This window comes from Aspergillus oryzae, chromosome 2 (assembly GCF_000184455.2).
Source record: "Aspergillus oryzae RIB40 DNA, chromosome 2".
Taxonomy (NCBI): domain Eukaryota; kingdom Fungi; phylum Ascomycota; class Eurotiomycetes; order Eurotiales; family Aspergillaceae; genus Aspergillus; species Aspergillus oryzae.
The window spans coordinates 4,167,171-4,188,374 of NC_036436.1; the positions used below are offsets into that span (position 1 = coordinate 4,167,171).

General features: G+C 48.3%; 6 protein-coding genes across 6 annotated transcripts; 2 read left to right on the top strand and 4 right to left on the bottom strand.

Annotated features, from left to right (window-relative positions):
* Positions 1–114: 114 nt before the first annotated feature.
* On the bottom strand, positions 115–786 carry AO090003000771 (uncharacterized protein; the record flags this gene model as incomplete). The annotated part of the gene is made up of 2 exons (XM_023235027.1): positions 115–600; positions 748–786. The coding sequence occupies 2 exons, from the start codon at positions 784–786 to the stop codon at positions 115–117; spliced, it is 525 nt and encodes a 174-aa protein (XP_023090088.1).
* A 1,738-nt stretch (positions 787–2,524) lies between these two features.
* On the bottom strand, positions 2,525–6,567 carry AO090003000772 (peroxidase/cytochrome P450 family protein; the record flags this gene model as incomplete). The annotated part of the gene is made up of 13 exons (XM_001819862.1): positions 2,525–2,592; positions 2,658–2,937; positions 3,007–3,243; positions 3,295–3,709; positions 3,767–4,254; positions 4,313–4,656; positions 4,714–5,044; positions 5,095–5,185; positions 5,236–5,376; positions 5,431–5,635; positions 5,693–5,934; positions 5,992–6,089; positions 6,163–6,567. The coding sequence occupies 13 exons, from the start codon at positions 6,565–6,567 to the stop codon at positions 2,525–2,527; spliced, it is 3,345 nt and encodes a 1,114-aa protein (XP_001819914.1).
* Positions 6,568–10,189: 3,622 nt separating this feature from the next.
* Positions 10,190–12,229, top strand: AO090003000773 (T6SS phospholipase effector Tle1-like catalytic domain-containing protein; the record flags this gene model as incomplete). The annotated part of the gene is made up of 2 exons (XM_023235028.1): positions 10,190–10,315; positions 10,403–12,229. 2 exons carry the CDS (start codon positions 10,190–10,192, stop codon positions 12,227–12,229), a joined length of 1,953 nt encoding a protein of 650 aa, XP_023090089.1.
* A 1,852-nt stretch (positions 12,230–14,081) lies between these two features.
* On the top strand, positions 14,082–14,855 carry AO090003000774 (uncharacterized protein; the record flags this gene model as incomplete). The annotated part of the gene is made up of 1 exon (XM_001819864.3): positions 14,082–14,855. The coding sequence occupies one exon, from the start codon at positions 14,082–14,084 to the stop codon at positions 14,853–14,855; it is 774 nt and encodes a 257-aa protein (XP_001819916.3).
* An 852-nt stretch (positions 14,856–15,707) lies between these two features.
* AO090003000775 (flavin monoamine oxidase family protein) lies at positions 15,708–17,437 on the bottom strand (the record flags this gene model as incomplete). Its single annotated transcript, XM_001819865.3, has 4 exons — positions 15,708–16,705; positions 16,763–17,151; positions 17,216–17,253; positions 17,312–17,437. The coding sequence occupies 4 exons, from the start codon at positions 17,435–17,437 to the stop codon at positions 15,708–15,710; spliced, it is 1,551 nt and encodes a 516-aa protein (XP_001819917.3).
* A 944-nt stretch (positions 17,438–18,381) lies between these two features.
* Positions 18,382–20,377, bottom strand: AO090003000776 (homeobox domain-containing protein; the record flags this gene model as incomplete). The annotated part of the gene is made up of 4 exons (XM_023235030.1): positions 18,382–18,415; positions 18,500–19,950; positions 20,020–20,131; positions 20,196–20,377. The coding sequence occupies 4 exons, from the start codon at positions 20,375–20,377 to the stop codon at positions 18,382–18,384; spliced, it is 1,779 nt and encodes a 592-aa protein (XP_023090090.1).
* Between the last annotated feature and the right edge of the window lie 827 nt (positions 20,378–21,204).

The window sequence follows — 21,204 nt, forward strand, 5'->3', positions numbered from 1 at the left end:
TTTAAACAATATAAGAAATCTATACAGAAGCACTCTAAACAACGGGGGGGTATAGGAATAACACCAAAAAAACAAAAGAACGTAACAATCATCACACATCATCCCAAGCCATCTCTACCTCCCAACCAACCGATACCTCTCCCGCGCCATGCCCCCCTCGGCCCCCTCAACCCCATACCCCTCACCAACCTCGCCGACGATCCTCGCCGGCGCACCACCAACAACACACCAACTCGGCACCACCATGCCCGGCGCAACAACCGCCCCATCAAGTACATACGCGAAATCCTTCAAGATAGCCATACTCCCAATCACCGCATCCCTCCCAATATGCACATGGTTCCCCACACTAGCCGCCTCAACGACCGCCCTCTCCCCCACAAAGACATGATCCCCAATCTTCAGCGGATAAAACGAATGCACGCCGCGATGTAACCTCGACGGGGGCCTCAACACAGCCTGCTTCGAGATATAACTATAGCGCCCGATCGTAATCGCAACAGATGGCGTCGACGTCGCCGGCTGTTGTCCCCCCTGGTCGCCGCTCGCACCGGAACTAGTGGAAGTACGGTACAGGTCACCCCGGATAACAGCCTCGCCCTGAATGACCGTTTTACCACCAAGAATAATATGCTGTGTCCCGTGAATCTGGGACCGGCGGGAGATTTTGTTCCCTGTATCCTATATTCGTGACCCGGGAGTTAGTGGGTGCAGTGGATTGTGGGGATTGGAATTGCGGAGACGCACTGTCTCAATGTATTCGCCCTTGGCAACTTTGGGGGGCATTTTGAGTTAGCTGTTCGGTTATTTGCTTTGAATTGACTGGTCCTCAATGGTGGATGTTTGTTGATGCTTTCTGAGCCGATTGTGTTAATACGAAAGGTTGATTATTGGGCGGTGAATAGCTCCGGAACAATTTCCGCGATGGAGCTTAGGCGGTGGGTTCACTTTTTGTTTATTGTCTCCGCATTGGGGCTAAGACTATTTGGGAAGGCGGTCCCTCTTGCCTAATTCGCGCTAGCTTCAGGGACCTTTAGGTTGTTGGTGGGATACTTAGATAGGGGGTTATCTGGGTGTGGTCTATAGATACCCCTTATATCTGGGCCAAATGAACTTGTCCATGGTTGAATATCCTTTCGAATATTAGCAAGCTGTATAGTATTCTTACAATTAGACCTAATACAGAGAGATGTGATATTGACATGCCGAACCTACCAAACGATCACCATTTTCCGATCCAGTTGAGGAAAATGGTTCAATATTCTGCGCCTCAACCCTGAGGCTATCCTTCTGATTGACTGATTCCCCACTACTCTTGGCGGCGACCACCCCTGCAGCTGGACCTATCACCCTATTGTAAGGTTACAATTATCAACCCATGAAAATCCGACTTACTCCGGAATACAGTTCGTAGTTCCACCTCCTAAGGACTCATAGATATCCTAATACATATTAAATGACTCCGTCCAAAACACGGAGTACAAGACAATGGATAGCACCGGGAAAGAAATCCGAGCGACTATCTAACTATAAAACAATAGTATCCGACTAGCTTCATTTTTGAATTGATGTTTGCTCCTTGGAACCACAACCATTCTCTTTGCTCATTAAGTAAAAGCAATAGTACCGTCAAAATCAGGCACAGGGGAACAAGCCAGAATCTAAGGGAAAAAAGAAAAGAAAAGAAAAGAAAAATAGATAAGACCTGTCATATTTAGACGTCCAACTACGCAGCTGGTCATGTTTCGATTCTGATACCCTAATGTCCGGTGGGGATGGAAGCTGGCGCTAAGTATGCAGTCTATATTAAGCTGACTTCCTTGAGTGGCATGATACTTTGATCGGGATCCTGGACCTTGATGCAGTATGGTATGCCACCTGTCATGGGCAGAAGGTGTCAAGTCTACCTGTCAAATGGTGAGGTCGTTCAATCTCAGGACTCGATGTGGGGTGCTCATTTTTGTGAAGGGGAGTTGTTTATGGTTGTGACGTGCATGGGTTGAAGGAGGGCTGTCGGTGAGATGTTCCTCGTTTAGGGTTGAGTCGGGCTTGGGAATTGAGCTCGTACCTGCGAAGGACTGTTTAACTTGAAACATATCAGGTTTGTGTGGGGAAGACGGTTTGTCATGTATCCCTACTATATCAGCAGGAGTCTGCAGTGGCATGAACTGTGTCCTGCAGCAGTGTTATGCCGGGCTTGGATTTTCGAAAAGGGAGATGTGCAAATGGACGGCCGGACAACAGCGATCAGGTACAGGACTACAGACAAGGTATAGAGGCTAAGAGACCCCGACGCCTCCAAGGATGTACAGAGAACATGTTCAATAACATCAGAACCAGCATGGTAATCAATTTTGCATGGCAAACACAAGGAGCTAACACTGTTGCTACATTTGTAGTATTTAATTATAGGGTCAAGATCAACCAAGCATAACAGCATACAAGTTCGATCAGAACTAGGATATCTCGCAAACCATTTTCGAATACAATATAACACGTTATTCAATCTCGACCGTCGATTAGATCAATTTCCCAAATAGGTGAGGCGCTTCTTGGGAGCGGGAATTGCACCATCGAAGTGGACCTTGAAGGCTACAGAGAGGGCACAGGTTAGTTTCCTTCCTAGCACACCAGGAGCTGTACTAGGGATGACTTACTCGTTGGGAATGGAGAGTAGCTTCCCCAGTCCTCCCGCAGGTAGACGTAGTAACCGCCCTCACGGTGAATCTTCTTCAGCTCACCCTGGGGGCCGGGTGCACGCCGAAGGTTGTCCAAGCCACCGACAACACGTAACATGGACGTCAATGCAAGCAAGGTCGTTTCCTTGCCCAAGCCAGTGTGTGGACCCAGGCCGTACTGGATGTAAGATTCCAGAGGGCGATCCAGATGCACTTCGTTGGGATCTGGGAAAACCTGAGGATCACGGTTGGCTTTGACCTGTTGGATGTTAGCCATGCCACAACTGCGAGCGTTGTTGGACAGCGTTAACCGAGAAGAGGCACTTACAGCACCAACGAATACTCTGTCACCACGCTTGATGTTAACATTGCCGGTCTCTTCGGTCATGCTCAAGTCAGTTTGAGCTTCGCGGTAGGATCCAAAAGTTCCATTCAGACGGAAGCCTTCCAGGCAGTAGCGCATCAACTTGTCTTCGGAATCTTTGCTGTCCTCCTTGGAAAGGCGGTTGATCTCAGGAAGGTGCTTTTTGCCCTCAGAAAGATAATAGTCGATGATTTGAGTGAACTGTCAAAGATGTCAACAGCCAGCACCGTAACAAGAATAGATGGAGCTTACCATTTGAGCCTGATTGTGAACCATCGCCACAGCCGCTGGTAGAACCTGAGAATAGGTTACATCGGAAACGCCCAAGCCACTCTCCAGAAGCTTTTTGATCAATTGATCACCGTATTCCTTCAAGGCGTTGTGATCATTACGGCGATTGCCAATGATGCCGCTGAGGAAACTAGGAGAGTTGATGGATTTGACGTGGTTCTCAACGGAGTGGCCCAACTGCTCAGCGACGGCGCGAGCCGCGTGATGAAGGGAGAAAGATTTGGTCTTATCGACATCGAAGAAAATGCTAGTAAAGATTACTGCCATACTCATGAAAGTCTCGTTGTCGGTAAAGACTCCGCGCGAATTCTCCTTGGTCTTCAGAGGAAGAGAGAACAGCTTCGATGCAAAGTGAACAGGCGCTAGGTTTCCAATACTATGGGCGTGGTCAGCTCTTATACTGCGGTCATAATGTTTGATCAAGGTAGCTTACTCCCGTGTGATATCAACTTGCTTGAGTCCCGCAAGATTCCCAGACTTTTCTTGCAAAAGCTTTGCAGTGATGTCTTCATAAAATTCCTTGATGCTGTTGCGCCACTGGTCATTGTCCAATGATTTACTCCAGAAGTCATCGCCGCCTTTAGCAGAGGCGAGCGGAGTATTGCCGTTCCAGACCACGCGGAAGTCCTCCTCGCGTTCCAAAGCCAGCTTGACATTAGGATAGGATACCAGGTTCACGTGGGGAGGGGTAAACGACGGGCGTTCGTAAGAGAAGTCAGACTCTCTACCTAGATCCTTCATAATGTTCCTGTTCTCGCTGGGGATGGTCATGGGGTAATGGGCATAGATGGAATCGGACTTGAACCAATTCGGGAAGGCTCTAGTCGCAAGCTTGTAGAAGACACATCCCTGGTTGACATTCAGGTCGTAACGAACCTCATTGTATCCCCAGTTAGTCAGGTTCCGAGGATTGTAATCGACCTATAGCGCACGTTAGAATGAACGGTGTCATTTTATCTCCTGGGAAGGACGAGCTCACAGTGTAGAAACGATCACCGCGGACAAGAGCCACGGCGTCAGACAGAACCGCACGAGAGATCGTATATGTAGGAGCAATTCCAACACCTGGTACCATAGGTTGCTTGGCGTCCTCAGCAACAATACCAGGGTAGAGTTCCACGTAGTCGGGGTGGCCGTAAAGATGACGGAGGGCCTCCACAACTTCCTCATCGGAATTGATATCCTCAAACCGTTCATACGGCTTCAAGTCGAAGAACTTGCGGAATTCATTAAGGGAGCCAACATTCCAGCTACGTGCCTGCTCAATACCCATAATCTCGACGGCTCGGAGGCACTTGGGCACGTTACGTGCGCCAAACGAACCTATTGAAAGACGCTTAGTTGGCTGGTTCAGCACTTATCGTTGCGAAGGGAACTTACCGGCAACGTCCTCAATTGCATTAGCGAGGATGCTTACGAGTTCTTCATCCTTGAAAGTGCCATCCTCTTGACGTTTAAGATGGGCAAACGTACGCTCCGAAGGGTCCTTCGAAAGACCCATGGCGTACTTGCCTAGTCCCTTTTTAAGGTCTAGGACAGTAACGTCCTTGGCAGGCTTTCCCATCAGCTCCTCATAGATCTGTTCCGTCCATTTTTCGTCATTGGCGCTGATGGCAGAATGCCAGCGATAGGCAAGATTGAACTCCACTGAGCATTGGTTACCCAGGCCAGATGGTGTGGGATCGTTGCCCTCCATTTGTGCTCGTGGATCCTGTCTGTGATTAGTTCCCCTCGCAGCATCGAACAGGAGTGTCGACTTACCAGGCACCACGTGCTGTTAACTCTGTTCAAGTTGACGATCGTACGCAGGTAATCGTATAAGGTAATGTTGATATACAAACCACACGTGATTCTGCGGTATGTTAGAAAGCGTTGCATGTGACTGGGGCGGGATGGGCATACAGGCGACCTGTCTGAAAAAGATCCTCATCATATTTCGCCCAAGCCTTCTTGGCCTTTTCTTCGCTAAGGTCAGGGCTAGGCTTGGTGAAACGACCATTTTCATTGATTTCGGCCAGTTGTTCTACCACATAGTTGTGGAACCTAATTCATACTTCCGCGTCAGTCTAACGCCTTGCAGCTTAAACGCAGTCCTACCTGTTCAACATGACCAGCATAACACAGCAAGCAGCAGGGAAGGCCTGAAGTCGGGGCTCGGAAAATGAATCAGGCTTCAGTTTGCCATCCCTATGTGTACGAATCAAGTCTTGCTCCTCTTGAACATCACCGTATAAGATAGAGAGATCCAAATAACCCGAAGTTTTGTTAATATGAGGGTTCGCATGGTCGGTCTGGAAAATATCTAGCAGAGCGTTAGCATAGAAGCATGGAGTTGCGCCACCCATGATTGTCAACTCACCGTGAATGATCAAAGAGGCCCAGTCGAAGAACAGACTTGAAACTTTGTTCGGGTGAGGATTGAATTTCTCACGAGCAAAGAGACTGTCAAACACTAAGCCTGCGTCAGGCAAGCCACCTGGCTGGATTGTAAGGGGAGCAATTGATCTCGCATATGGCGTGTTGGCAGCACCTAGCCACGGCAAGGTAGGGTTGTTGTTGGAGCCATCAGCGGATCGGTAGGAATACTCGGGGCCCACGTATCTATCCCTGTATTAGCACCACTCTAATGAAGCTTCTTCTTGCGCCAAATATACTCACGAGAGTGGTGGATGGGGCAAGGAGTCCCAAAGCTGATTCAGAAATAGGTTTGTGGCCTTGGTGCGATTCTCCGAGTTGTCTGGGAGACTGCTAGCGATCTACGCCAAGACGAATCATTGTCAATGAATGTTGTCCTCTCACTAGATTGCCCAAATGATTGACAAATCTTACTTGAATAATCTTCTCCATAAGCATCGTTTTATCATCAACGGGCACCCCTTTAATCTTGTTCATGCTCAGTTGCTTCAGGGTTGCAGCATCTTCAAGGTGAAGAGACTTCAAGTCTTGTACGAGACTACCATGGCGTTGTTCGAACGTCGCGCCGTCACCAGTCTGGTTCGGCAGAGGACTCTGTGAAGCATGGAGGACTTGCGCATACTTGCCGAAAACCGACGCGCCGTTCGCTGCCTTACGGCTTGGTTCTTGATCCGCAGACTTGCGCGCCGGTGACACTTTGGACTGGCGCTTGTCTCCATTCACCTGAGTGCCATTTTGAGCGCCATTTTGAGTGCCATTTTGCTTTGTTTCGCGGTCATTCTTTGACTTTTTGAAATTTGTAGAAATTCTCCGCAACATTATGATTATGGTATATGAACAAATGCGAAAGGTGAGGAATTATGGATAAGTAACTCAAAAGGCGCGAAGCGGGGTATTAAAGAAAGCGAGCAATGATCAAATACGGAGGAGAACCTCGACCGATAAATCCTAAAGGAAGTTTCCCATGTGTCGTCGTACGGAGCAGTAGCTTTTAAAAGCTGCAACACAGCATAGGGTCGAATCTCTACCACAGCTGCGGGTGGATCTTGGCCGCCGAATCCGATTGACAGCAAAACTAATTAATCGGTCTAGGGGTAGATTTAATTATCGCACAGCTGAAATTCATCTCGGATACTGTCGAGTAATAATACCTACCATGTGGTTCAGACCCGCGGGTGGCGCAAGGACGACTATGTTTGGTCAATCCTGTTGACCTGGGACGAGAGTGGACTCAGTGGAGGTGCTCAGATTGGCCAGTCAAGGGGGCTTCATTGACTGAGCATGGTACACTTTTCCCATCTGTTCAACTTCATGGACACCGCACGCTGCGCATTGACGCCGGGCGGTGGAAGGGATCTGTAGACAGATACGGAGTAATTCTTCGCTGACCACTGTAGTACCGTGCAGTCGACCCACCAGCATAGGAAAAGTTTAATCGCGAGCTTGCATGACAAGGAATTCAGCATCATTGTATTGGTGAATAGGCCGGCTGATCTTTGGCCCACTGCGGTAAGTGTACACAGTAGCCAGCCACCAACAAATGTGGAATCTGCAGCGATCGCGAAGATGCCAAGTTGATAATCATGGCAAAATGGAACCGTGGAATTGGAAGAACTCAGGCTCCACCTCGGCTCCAGACTGCCAATTGTAGAGCCTTGTTTTTACTGGCCCAAGCTCCAAGCTAAGTGCTCCGAAATCATTGGCGGGGGGCATGCTGCCCATCATCCATGAACACGATGCCGACGAACATGAATCAGTCCTGACTCCTGCGTGGCAGAGTATTGTGGGCACGCCAGCTGGAGGTACTCCGTATACTTTCCTAGCTCCTCCCATACCCACTGTCCCTCACCGATCAACATCACGGGTAATCTCAAAGTTTGACCTTTTCGGATGATTCTCGAGAATGCAAGGGTGCTGGCCGTAACGGAGGACATACTAGGTCGTAGGCTCTAGCGAGACTAGATAAGAAAGGTTATATGATTGTGAGAGTATTAACACGACAGAGGAAGCACGGTGGGTCGAGTTATGGTTCGCGAGGATATTATGGGACTTCGGCAGACTTTTCTCGCCCAAGTTATGATTCTGTCATGATGGAGTCCAATGGAGAATGGCTACTTCCTAATTTGCAGCCACGCGCGAGAACACGGGACCATCGTCATTTAACTTTCTGTTAGTGCCGTGACCTTGGTGGAGTGGGTAACCCTCGCCAAAAGAAGTCAAAAAAAAATTTGTGAAAGGTACACACGGAGGAAACCTGTTTAGGATAACAAAAAAAGAAAAGAAAACAAACTTTGGTTTTCTATTATATATTTGACTTTCTGATGCTTTTGAACAAGGCCATTTATGGACTCACATATCATGCTGCAGGTAGTCAGCACTAGTAGTAGAGTACCCTGGGCGGTACGATACGGTACGATACGGGGAATGCAAATCTGAAGATCACCAAGCTGATCGACGAAATCTATGTGTTCGCCAATACAGCAACCCAATCGATCTGAGGCCGTAGCGTCGGTGGATAAACCAATCTTGGTCCTTGAGGGATTATTTAGGTAATTCCTTGCGGCCTTAGGTTTCAAAAGTACTCCGTAGTTGATAGACAGGAGCAAGAAAATATGGAATAAATAAATCACGGCGAACTGTGTTGAAACCCATACACACCCCCTCCCAACTACATCTATTACTTACTGGCAGTATAGATAAGTCTGTGCAAGGGTCTAGATTGGTATGATTAATTAAGGTTAACTTGCCGGAGTTATTTTTATAAATGCTATTTTCCTTATACTGCTAGAGGTAGAGTGCTCTCATGTCTCAATTGGATGTATACTCTACATGCTCCAAGAGAGATGAAATTAAGAATTCTAGGTTGCTTTTTCTGACATTTTCGTAGCTCGAGTGAGCTGACAGACGCAAGCTGAATGCCGACATTGGGGGCATTGGGACCAAGGAGCCGACCGGGTGTTGCCGAATGGTTCATGGCGGACCTGACGGCTGGGGCCAAAGTTCATTCCCCACACGAACCGTGCGAAGTTTCTACTTACGGCGGTGTGCTCCATCCACTATAGAGACTATGAAGAACCAATGGTCTCAGTACCGAAAATCTTTGTTTGCTGAGTATCTTCTAATGGAGTAGTTAGGATTTTTTTCTTTCTGTCTTGACTCTTAAATTCTTATTTTTATTTTTGTTATTATTATTATTATTATTATTATTTTTCCCTTTTTCTCCCTCCCCCTCTTTCCCGAAAATTCCCCTTTTTCTTACCCTCCAGAGCGAACCCACCAGGATTCCTTCTCGATCAGCCCCTTGCTTCTGCTAACCACTTACCTGGTATACGCCTGGGCGGCCTCCTCTGCTCCATAGGAACCGCTCAGGGGGTGATCACATACTCAAACCATACGCGATTCACTGTGACACTGTGAGTGTAGCTCAATGACTCAGATATGAGCTGCGTATTGCAAGGCTCGTATGTATGTAAAATAATGCATACGGAGGATGGGAAGCAGTCCGCGCTAAAGGTGACCCACCATCCACGAATACCCACAGGACAAATTGCCTGGAAAAGATCGTCCCTGCCGTACGGGTCGCATACGAGAACTGTTCCGTAATAAATTACAAATTTGCGAACCTCACGCTGGAGATCAACGAACCAGATTGGCCATGGCTTTGGCAATCAGTCACAGTTCCCATGCCCCGAGACTGGCTCATTCAATGGTAGGGTCTCGCCGACATGCAAAGGGACGATCATTTGTCTGAGTTTATCCACCACTTCCCCTCTTTCCTTTTCTTTTTGCTTCTTCTTCTTTTTGCTTTTTCCTTTCTTTTCTTTTCTTTTTTTTTTTTTTTTTAGCTCTTCTCATGACATTGCAGCTTGAGAAAATTCAATCATTGCTGATTATTGGCTTTCGCTGCAGCTGACATCCCGTCAGAACCCACTAAGGCGAAATGGTGCGAAGAGAAAAGGGAAAAAGGAAATAGAAATTAGAAAAAAAAAGGGGAAAGAAAAGAGAAGAAAGGCATGTGGTGCACGGTGGTCCTGAGACAAAAGAAAACTTTTTACACCATTACAAGCCTTGTAAGGGTTGGTGTAAGTTGAGGAATGTGTCTATTCGTACATTTTGACCAACCACCTTCTTTGCTCCACTCAGGAGGCTTAATATTGACGTATCGTTTGGTCGAGCCCAAGGCTATGATGCAGACAGCGGGCTCTAAAACAGGGAGCGTCCTCTTGACACTCCATCCTTCCGCACCCAAGTTCCTGGACGTCCACGACTCATAGGGCCTGAGAGGTATACTTTCGGGGATAGGCGCATGTGCTTGCAAGTAACCGCCGTCGGCGAATATATGTATATCCACATCTTCCCAACCAAAATATCTAAATGTGTCGACTGCCCTGGCAGGTGTTGCCTTAAGCTACAGTCCCTATCCGCTCTTTTGCCCTGAAAAATGAACCGGGATGCAGCAGTTTTAGGACCGGCCCCCGTGCCAAAACAATTTGTCCTGTGTTTCGATGGCACTGGAAACAAATTTGCCGGGGATAAGTCGGACAGTAATGTTCTGAAGATTTTTCGAGTAAGTTGGCCCAACCCAAAGAATCGTGAGACGGTTCCATGTAGACCTCAAGCCGATCTACTGATCAGACACTGATACTCCAGCCAGATGCTTGATCGCAGCGAAAGTCATCAATTTCATTATTACCAGCCAGGGATTGGAACTTATGTAACGTCCAAGTCCCTTTCCAGTTCCGGCCGATTCCACCGGATCAGGTCCGCATATCTGAAAGCAAAGGACTCCGCTGTCGGATCCTCCTTTGCTGATCATGTCATGGGCGGATACAAGTTCCTCATGCGTTATTATAACCCTGGGGATGAGATTTCCTTCATAGGCTTCAGTCGAGGTGCCTATATTGCTCGCTTCCTTGCGGAAATGCTGGATTCCATCGGCTTGCTCGAGGCTGGCAATGAGGAACTCGTCCGATTTGCGTGGAAGACCTTTGCCAAGTGGCAGATGAGGCGTGATACCCATAAAGATACCGATAAAACGAATAAACTGTTCAATTACATGGTGGCCTTCCGTGAGACGTTCTGTCGACCAATTACCCCCAGAATTAAGTTCATGGGACTGTTTGATACTGTCAATAGTGTGCCTGCATTTGAGTCCGCGTGGATGCAAAGAAGCAAGTTCCCCTATACGGCCCGCAGTTCAGCCAAGGTCATTCGACATGCAGTGGGGATCGATGAGCGGCGTGCCAAGTTTAGGCAGGACCTAATCTCCGAGATCAAACCGTGCTGTGAGGAAAAAAAGTCCACCTACTGGAAAGACCATTGGCCTCGGTTTCACCGTTCACCAAAAAAGTCCTCCGCCCCAAAAAAGTCCCCTGGTCTCCCCCAAATCGTCCTCAACGGAGGTAATAACGAGGATAGCCCCTTCCAGCAGAGGCCCGGGGAGACTGAATCTGTACACCACAGTGTGCGAAGCTCAAACCAGAGTGTATACAGCACAAGCCATCGATATCGTGCACGACGACGACGCTCCCAAAGAAAGCTCAGCCTGGCTGTCCCAATGGCAGCTGCATCCACAGAGGATGTAGCATCTATCAAGAGTGAGTACTCGGGCCTCTCGCTTCAAGTACCACAAGAACGTATTGGGGGAGAGGATTACGACGAGGATGAGGATAGCCCCCAGGACATTCAGGAGGTATGGTTTCCCGGAGGTCACGCAGATATCGGCGGAGGATGGCAACAGGAGGAGGACGCATGGCCACTCAGTCACGCACCGTTGGTTTGGATGGTTCAGGAGGCCCGGCGCGCTGGGCTCCAATTCGATCCTTCGAAGATGGAGCACTTTGAATGTCTAGAGGAATATGATGAGGATTACTCGCCTATTCGTGAAAACATCCACTGGAACCCGGATATCAGTGTGGGTCAAGATGGCCATCCGTTAATGCCAATTCCAAGTCAGCAACTGGCAACTCAAGTCGCCGCCGTTTATGGGGAGGGGATTCAGATGGAATCAGCAATCGGATCTAGCTCCACATTTTTGAAGGCTCTCCAGGAATCCTGTACGGCCCCAATACATGACTGTCTGGAATTCGGCAGTGGCATATCACATGCATCGGTTCTCACATGGCGAATGATGGAGTACCTCCCATTCCGTCGAATGGATCTGCAGAAAAATGGGTCATGGAAACCGATCCGGTGGCCGCTCCCGTGCGGAGAGGTTCGTGACATTCCAGACGATGCTCAAATCCATGTATCTGCAATTCGTCGACTGCTTAAGGATGAGAACTACCGCCCTGGTAACCTGATCGTTGGAGGGGGTGGCCGTGGTATTCGACGAGCCCCTCCAGATAAGAAAATTGGACAATGGGCACTTAAAGGCCATAAAGGCGATATTGTACGAGAAGTGTATGTGGCAGTGCGGCCAGAGAAAAAGGAGCCTAAGGCTTCGACTGTTTGCAGGGATGAGGAGCATAAGCATCAGTGAGACAACGTACCTCGAAGTTGGGAGCACCTTTCTTCCCTTTCCCTTTCATATCTAGTTCCTCCCCTTTCTTTCTTTTCCTTCCCTTTCTTTTTCTTTTTCCTCTTTCTCTTCCGTTTTCTTCTTTCTTCTCCTTTTTCTTTTCCATCCCTAATACCCTCAGAAACCACCTTGCATACGTCACAGGATAGTGCCAGGTGATATATAAGCAGCCTTTCTTTGGATAATCTGTCTCACTGCTGCTCTTTTATCTCTCATTACCCTTTCTTTCATCAATCTTTTCTATACGTTCTGTCTAGCGAATATGTGTGTACCTTTGTCCGTTAGAAAGAAACGGAGCCATATTCTAGAATCAGAATCATAATTCTCCTGTTCTTGTCAAACAGCATTCCTGGGAGTTACCTACGTACTATATGCATCTCATTGATTGGCTGCCGAAACCAATTCTTCCATCTGTAGATTGAGAGCGGTGTACTGATGCAGACCATCCCCGTAAAACGAATGGCTGTGTCTAGATAGATGCATTTGTCCCGAAGAGCAGATGAAAGCAGTTACCACCGCATCATACACCGTTTTTTGAATATCACTGTTGCAGGCATAAAATCCGCCGGTTGAACTCCAATAACTTTCTCGCTACCCATTCCACCATTCCACCCACACTGCTAGCCATGATGTTAGCTTCGGTATTCGACGAAAGAGAGAAGATCAGTAACAGGTGATTCTATTTATCGTGATCCACACCAATCACTGCTATTTTAAATCCGTGAATAATAGTATCGTTTTCGTCACCGAGTCCATCACCGAGAAGATCATATTGGGACGGAGCCAATAATTGCCTACTCAAGAAGGAAAGCGAATGATAAAATGAAGAACGAAATCGGGCTATACGAACAGCATGCCCGATATTCAAATAAGAAGGGATATAATTGGATATCAATGAATGGCACTTGTTGATGCGCTGGGGTGAGCACCACGGAGAAATGCACGTCTAGGACGGGCACAACAACAGCTATCCTCCCGGGCCGGAGCGTGATGGGTAAGAGTTGGTAATAGAAAGGTTGGGGTAGAAGAAGTAAAATCACCACCATACGTGGTCATGAGCTGGGGCATGAGGTCAGGTGCATGTTTGAGCGGGAGAAAAAGGAACACCTTGGGATTCGGGAAGTAAGAAGTTGGAACGCTTTTGGTCAGGGCACGGTTATTCTCTTGATTTTTTTATTTTATTTTTATTTTTTGACTTTTTATTTCGAGTTTTAATTCCGGCATGGAGTGTGAGAGAAGGAAAAAGAAAAGGAGATATTAGATATAAGAGATTATACCTCCTGATAGATCAAAGTACAGAAGAATGATCCCTCTGATATACAAATTTGAGGCGGTGGAGCGCGGAGAGAACTAAACCTCTTGTGGCTTGGCGTGAGCGATTTTATTGGTCGCGGCGGCCTTTCCTTTCCCATCACCCGCGCCTCTTTCCTCCCTTCTCGCTTTTCTAAGTCCATGAACTTCGAAGTCTTGACTTCACCACTCAACTTTACTCCCTTCACCCCCCTATCCCCGGTCTCTCGCTCCTCCCAGACACCCTCTCCAACCAGCATGAGGCCGATTTAACCCGACTAACGAATCGAAGACGGATATGGAAACGTCTCACTATCTATCCCCAGAGGGGATATTACTACCCCCTAGTCCCGTGGAATCGGTGGACTCTCCCGAACCGACAGCGCCGGGGTCCGCTGAAGACCGCGAGAACGACGTCATGATAACTCTGTCACGTCCTCCGGCCCCTTCTCCGAGTCGCTCGCCCTTCGCCCGCTCCCATTTTCGGTCCCGATCTCTGGCTGAGGTATCTGGTCTACCTCCAATGACGCGCGCTCACTCCACCCCGGGGCTGGACTCACGGGGCAGGTATATCTTCGTTCATGGTCGCGAGGCACCAACAAGCTCACCTGAGAATGCCGCGAAACGCCATCTACCATTTCAGGTCCCAATGGGGGACAGCCTAGAGACTAGAATGATACCCTTGAACATCTCTGAGCCCATTCTGGAGTATGCTGAGCTGGACACCACGATGCCATCTTCCTCTTCAACTCAGGGAGAACCTCGCACGGCCTCGCCTGTGCTATCCAACACTTTTCCCCGAATGACCCGCCGACGACCGTCGTCCCCTCTCCATTTCAACCCGATGAATTCCACTGGTCAGTCGGCCAGCAGCCCTTCTTCCGCACACTCGTCTCCCATAATTCTCAACTCAAGATTCAATGAGTCCTTTCCCGGTTATTCGACATCTTCCGCTTCATCAATGCCCTCGACACCAACAAGCCTTCGCTCACGGAGTCCGAGTATTTCATCTTTAGAGACTATCCCTGACATTCCTGATGCCGAAGCCGCGGCTATTGAAGCTGATCGGATCGCTGCCTTGAAAGCTGCAGCTGATAGAGCAGATGAAGCGGACGTTGCAACGAATGGAAATCGTCGACGAGGGGCATCAGACGCGTCAGGTCCTTCAAGTTCCCTGATGAACATGCGAACCGTATCAGGGGGCTACGGTCTCAGGACTGATAAACGGAAACGGTGGAGCGTCTGTGGGGCCGAACGTCGTCAAGATCTCGACTTGGAGACGATCTGGGAAGATTGATATGTTAACTACGACCACTTCCTCTGCAAATTCTAAGAAATTATCAAGCAACCTACGCTAAACGAAGCAATTTTGTGGGCTATGCTTCGGCTTTTAACCAATGGTGTATGGTCTCAACTTTGTTTCAAGTCCACCAACTGGTGTGCCAATGTACCTTATAGCTCGACTTTCCGATGTAAGGATCGTGCTATTGATGAAAGCGGCGATGCTTTGAGTCCCGCGCCGAACTTGCTATTCGACTTCGAAACAGCCTCTACCTCAACAGTCTTATCCCCTGTTCCCGGGAACCTTATCGTGTGGTGCTGTATTATACTCTTTATTTGCTGAATCTTTTCCGGATTGTAACTGTTCCTTGCTCTTTGTTCTGGCGCTTATCTTAGGTCTCGCAATACCCTTTACTGTCCTTAAATCTTGTCTATTGTTTTTGATTTATGTGCCTCACTAAATGGATATGTGGAATTGGAGAGCGCGCAGGTTCGTTGATGCTCTTAGTGGAGTCGTTCCATAGTGTGGGTTGTACTAGGGCGCAAGGCATTCGGATTATGTACGGGTGACTTGTCTTTCGGGAGGTGTTATCTTATTAGTTTGTTTTCTCATCTACCAAGCGAGGTTAAGCGTCATTGTTGTGATTCCCCTGTTGCTCTTCATCTTGTTGGATCAATATTTTATATCATGGGTCAAATTTTGAGGTGTGTCCCTTGATTGTGTAAATAGCGCAGACTGCTCAATGGCAATCGTACATACTCAAGTACATCTCCTACATCTTCGCTCCAAAAGCAGCAAACCAGCTATATCCATCTATGTAGTATCCACAGATGATGTAAGGTATTGTTCGCCATATATCTTATCATCTCAGTCCACGGAAGCGACAACTCTTTTCCCACCGGCCGAAGGCAAAGAATCATCCCTTTCGAAGCCTAGCCCCTGTCTACCAAGGCCATACCATTGACAGATTTGTCCAGCAGCACGCTCCCCACTCCAGTACGCCCCAGTCGTCGTCCCAAGCGCAACGAACGGCGCCGTATGCTCTCCAGCAAACCACACGCCACGATCCGGCCCGAGTCCCGCTCGCAGAATCTCGATATCCCGATCGCCCTGATTGAGCCCAACTTGAAAGTTGCAATACGACCCATTCCCAGCGTACGGATCACTCTGCCACTGGGTTGCCATTACAGCGAGCGGTTTACAATCGGGTGAGGACTTTCGAAACCCATACAGACGGGAGTATAATGGACGCAGGAAGTCATCGAGGAAGTTGTAGTATTCCTGGGACGAGGGATCGAGGTTGGCCACTTTGGATACTATATACGTAGCGCAGGGTCCATAAGTATAGAATAGGAGAGTTGGATGAGCGCAGTCGGCTGAGAGAGCGGCTAAGGATATACATTCTTGGTTCCAGAGGATACCCTCAGGTCCTTTTGTGTATGTGGGATCGAGGAACTGTGTGAAGGTTGGACGCTCATAGGCACTGTAACTTGTGGTTCCGCTGGTTGTGGGATCACTAGGATCTTTGTGCCAGAATGCCCGGGGGAAAGTGATGTAGACTTTTTCTAAGCGGCCGTAGGAGATGTTGTCGATTGCTTGGACGAGACGGGGAGGGAGTTCGGGAGTGAATGCGGATTTGTTGCGCTTTAGCCAGCCCAGTGGACATGTTACTACGACTTCGTCGAAGGTGTGAGTTTCGCCTGTGGCGGTTGTTAATGTTGTTTTGTGGGGAGCGTTTGAGTCTGCTTGGACGATGGAGTTGATGTTGGTGACAGGTTCGTTGAATCGGATATCGGCATTTTGCAGGGCGGCCCTGGAGACGTGGGCGAGTATGTCTTTGTAGGTGGATGCCACAAAGTAGTTGTCTGGTATTCGATGGTCAGTCTAGGGCACTATTTGTGGTGACGGTGGATTGAACATACTGCCATCTATGCATTCTTCCAGGCAGAAGAACTTCAGACTTTGTCTTTCGATTGGGTCACCGACATATGCGCCCCATAGTCTGCAGGTTTCAAGACACCATTTCTTCTCTTGTGGAGTAAAGTCTGCCTTCTCGACTTTATCTAGAAAGAAGTCGAACAGACTTCGTTCCGGTGGGATAGTGTCTTTATATGTGTTACTGTACTTGAATGCTTCATCGATAGTCGTCCACACGAACTCCGAGATCTTGGTAGCTGTGTTGTCATCAATCGGGCTTCCATCCATAGAGATGAATGCCTGGTTTCCCTCAAAATCTTCTATGGTCGTTTTCGTCAATTCTGCGATGGCCGCTATTGGATTTGTGCCAGTGCCATGGATCCAGTTGGGACCACTTCGCATCATCAGCATGAGTGACCTCGAGCAGTCTTATGGAAATGATAGAACGAAGCACTCACAGATCGATTAAGCGATCCCCAACCTTGCTTTGGTGTACCTAGTTGGTGTTAATATATCAACTTTATACTACTCAAGTTTGTCTCTTGCGTACATACCCGTCCTCCAACACGGTTTCTAGCTTCGAAGATTGTCACTCGCACACCATTTTGCATAAGAATATCTGCACACCTCAGGCCAGAGAAGCCCGCACCAATAATGGCTACCTGTGGGGTTTTACCCATGTTGATGTTGTGGAATACAGGGTTGGATTTCTGAGAGAGTAGCGATAGTGAGTATACTATATTGCCTGACTTGGTAGTACAGGTGCGAGTGAGTTTCTGCGCCGTCTCCTGATTAGCTTTATATGAGCCATATGTGTTATGAAACGTTTCGAAGCAGTCATGTCCAGATAGAATACTGAATATCGATGAAGGTATTGCTATCTCAGGTTCCTGTTTTGTCTATGTTTCCAAGGATTTATCTAGCCGCTATCAATCTATAAATTGATGGATGACGGGGACAGAAAGACCTCGGATCTTGGCAGGAGAATGAGAGTAGAAACAAGCTCAAAGCAAAAAAAGTGTACAGGAATTGATAAAAAGGAAAGTGGGGTGGCTGATCTGCATTGTTGATGTAGACAGCATTCCTACGATCCATACCAACGAAGACGTATGATGCAAGTGGCGTATACCTTCACACAGGTTTTATATAAAGCAATCTTAATGATGATAGTATTCACTTACCAAAGCTGACAGACACTGACTTGCCTGTAAGTGCAGTCGAGGCAATCTTAGCATCCAACCGACGTAGGAAAGAAAAGCGGACCGGCAGATAAAGATGAAGAATAAATAGTACATTTAAAATGTTTAGAATTAATGGTAGTGAGCTCGGGCCACGTGCCACTTGCCGTTGGCTCCTGTTGCCGCCGAGGTCATCGAATTACTTGTTACTTTCTCATACTGCCTGCACTATATCATATCCCTGAATTTTGTCGTTCATTTCAATTGCTCTATTAGCCTGGAATTACATTTGGATATCTTAATATTCGACAGGATCTCGTCATCAATATTTGGTAGGTGGTGGTCACAGCCGTGAGGATGTCGTATCCCTAGAAGAAATGGTTGGACAAAGAAGAAAGAAGGCAGTTCGATCATCACAGGTTGAGCATCACAGATCATACATGAAGTCACCGCTTGCTGGCGCTCGCAACTTGGACATAACTACAAAGGAAAGAATATGAAACAAAGGAAAATTAACAAAGGAAATATCTCATGGCACAAGGAAACGGGTATATCTGTTCCTACCGCCATGCACCTTGGCTCAAGGATAAGAGGCCCTGGATGCAATCGAGGTCCTCTTCCTGACTGGAACCACCCCCACCAGCCATGAATGTGGACACTTCGGTATCGACTGTTGGCAAAGCTTTCTCGTTTGCTTTACGCTGCGACGCCTGAGAGAGCCGAGAGCGTCTGGTAGTCAAGTCCTTGTTGACTTTTCCATCCTTCCCGTTAGCATCTCTCAGGACGGGACGTGATGAATGATGTTGAGATGCCGCTCGTCGGCGGACACGAGACGTTTGGGTCCCCGGAATCCAGTTCTCCTTGTCTGAATCACCGCACTCTATATCTCTATTGCCTTTTCCTGCCATGCTCTTCGACATTTTTGCTGAGTAAGAGGTGTTCTTATCGTTGGTGACTTCGAGACCATATTCGAGACGGCCCAACGACGAAACCGCGCGCGATAATTTTCTCCTCTTCTCCCTTGTAGTTTGTGGAACGGGTGTGTTAAGATGTTCAGAGGAATTGAATGTGGCAGTATTCTTATACTTTGCCGACAGGCTTCGGGTCAACGAACGAGGACCACCGGAGCGGAAAAATCCAGGGGATCCTGTATGTGCTCCACTTTGTGAGCTGGATGGGGTGGATAATGCACTCCGGGCATCGGTGTCGAAGACAGATTCCCAATTCCGAGGGTCGCGTGATCGTCCAAAGATCCTTTCCCTTTCGATAGATCCTCTAGGTGTTCCCAGAACCACTGCACTATTGCTTCTCCGAAGTCCCGTGAATCGAGGGGTCCGGGTTGGGAACATTGAAATACGGTTTTTGGATGGCGATGGTTCTCCATCGGCACGAATCACGGCTTTTCCATCTGAAGACATGGCAATTCGGAGCGCGTTCCGTCCCTTGGGCGGGGATGGTGTTAATTCGCCTTCCTTTCTCACCATAGCTTCTCCATCAAACGACAAGGATATGCGCAGAGACGGTGGTGATCTCATGCCCTGCACTCCACATGGTGTTAAGGGCTGCTGTGCTTCTGATCTACCCTGTCTAAGGTCCGTGATCGACCGCTTCCTTTTCGCGGAATTCTGGTGTGGTGTATCGGATGGTACGCTCGCATGTTCTTTGTTCAAATCGAACTCCGACCGAGAGTTCTCTTGCGTCCCTTCCTTATTTTCTGGTGCTTCTGATGTTGCTACGCTCGTCTGGGAACTCAAGACGGGCTGCTCGGGTTCTTCTTGGCTTCCACGAACCATATCCGACGTGAAAGAGTCATTCTCCAAAGCCTGTGCCGCCGCATTGCTTTCATTACTAGGGTCGTCATACTGCTCTGCCCCGCTAGAAGAGCCTGGTTCTGCAGGTACACTCTCATCGCTGAAACTCTGTTTCGACGCGTCGGACCGAGGAGCCAGCAGCTCATGAGGCTGGAGGGGTTTCGACTTCCGACGATCATTTTGGCGACGGTTCTGAAACCATATCTGTAACGTTGAAGAGCAACAGTCAGGACAAAGGAGTGTCAATCATTCAATCTTATCCAAGAGACGTACTTGCACTTCCTTTTCACCCAACGACACGCGACTGACTATGCTGGCCCGGGCTGTCTTATCTGGCTTGGGGTTTCGTTGGTACTCCGCCTCCAGTACTGCATGATCCTCAGGACTGTTGTTCCAGAGTAAGCACGCGTTAGCTGGATATATCAATAGGGCCCTTCCGCTTAATATACCTTGTACGGCGACGTTTCTGCCGTGCGAGTAACTTGTTATCGACACGCGGGGGAAGGTTCTGCGTTAGGGTTTTCTGCGAGTGTACAAGGAAGGCATAATTGAGAGCAGCTGTGGACTCGGACGCCTGAGCAGTTGGCGGAGACGATGAGCATGGCGCAGCAGAAGGCTCCGGGTCAGACATTGTGTAGTTGATAGGTTAGGATAAAAGCATGAGGGCTAGAGAAGACAATTGCAAGAAAGAAGCAAGAATAATCAGGAATATAAGAAAGCCAGCACTAGTCCCGTTGGACGTTCTGGGGGCTAGTGATCTGGAGCGAAAAAGCGACCCCAAGGTGAGTGGGAAAAAAGCGCTTCATCTAATCGCGTCGCGATGTGGACGCGGACGCACCCGTGCAGGCGTTGTAACTCAGTTTAGCTCCGCCCGGAGCACGAGGGTCCAACTTTCTGGAATTTTGAGCTTATTTTCTTTTCTTTTGTTTCTTTGTTTTATTGCTTGAAAATTCTTATGTTAAAATAAAACATCATTTCTAGAACATAAAATCTAAACAGTCTTTGCCAGCACACTGCATCCCACTACCGTAGACAAATCATCAAATCGTAAAGCAATACCACAATCCCCGGGGCGCGGGGTTGATACGCCGACGACACCATCGCGGTCCAAGTGTACAGTACCAACTACACCCATACCAACGGTATACGGAGTACGGACGTTTTTATCATAGGTACTCTCCAGCATCCAACATCAGGCCAACAGCACCACCACCACCTCAACCTTGGTTTTAAAATGCACAAATCTCCAACCCAAAGTGGGTATCTCTCAGCCCGACCGGACCGATATTCCCCAAACGCGAGGGGGACCACGACGATCTAAGCAAGGAGCAAGCACCCAGAGCCAATCCTGAAAAAGATATTTTAAGATTCTCATTTCTTTCCCTGGTTGACATCACACTGATAGTGTCATGTGCGTCTGGTTTGGGAAAGGTACGAGTGGCCCCAATGTCACTTTGC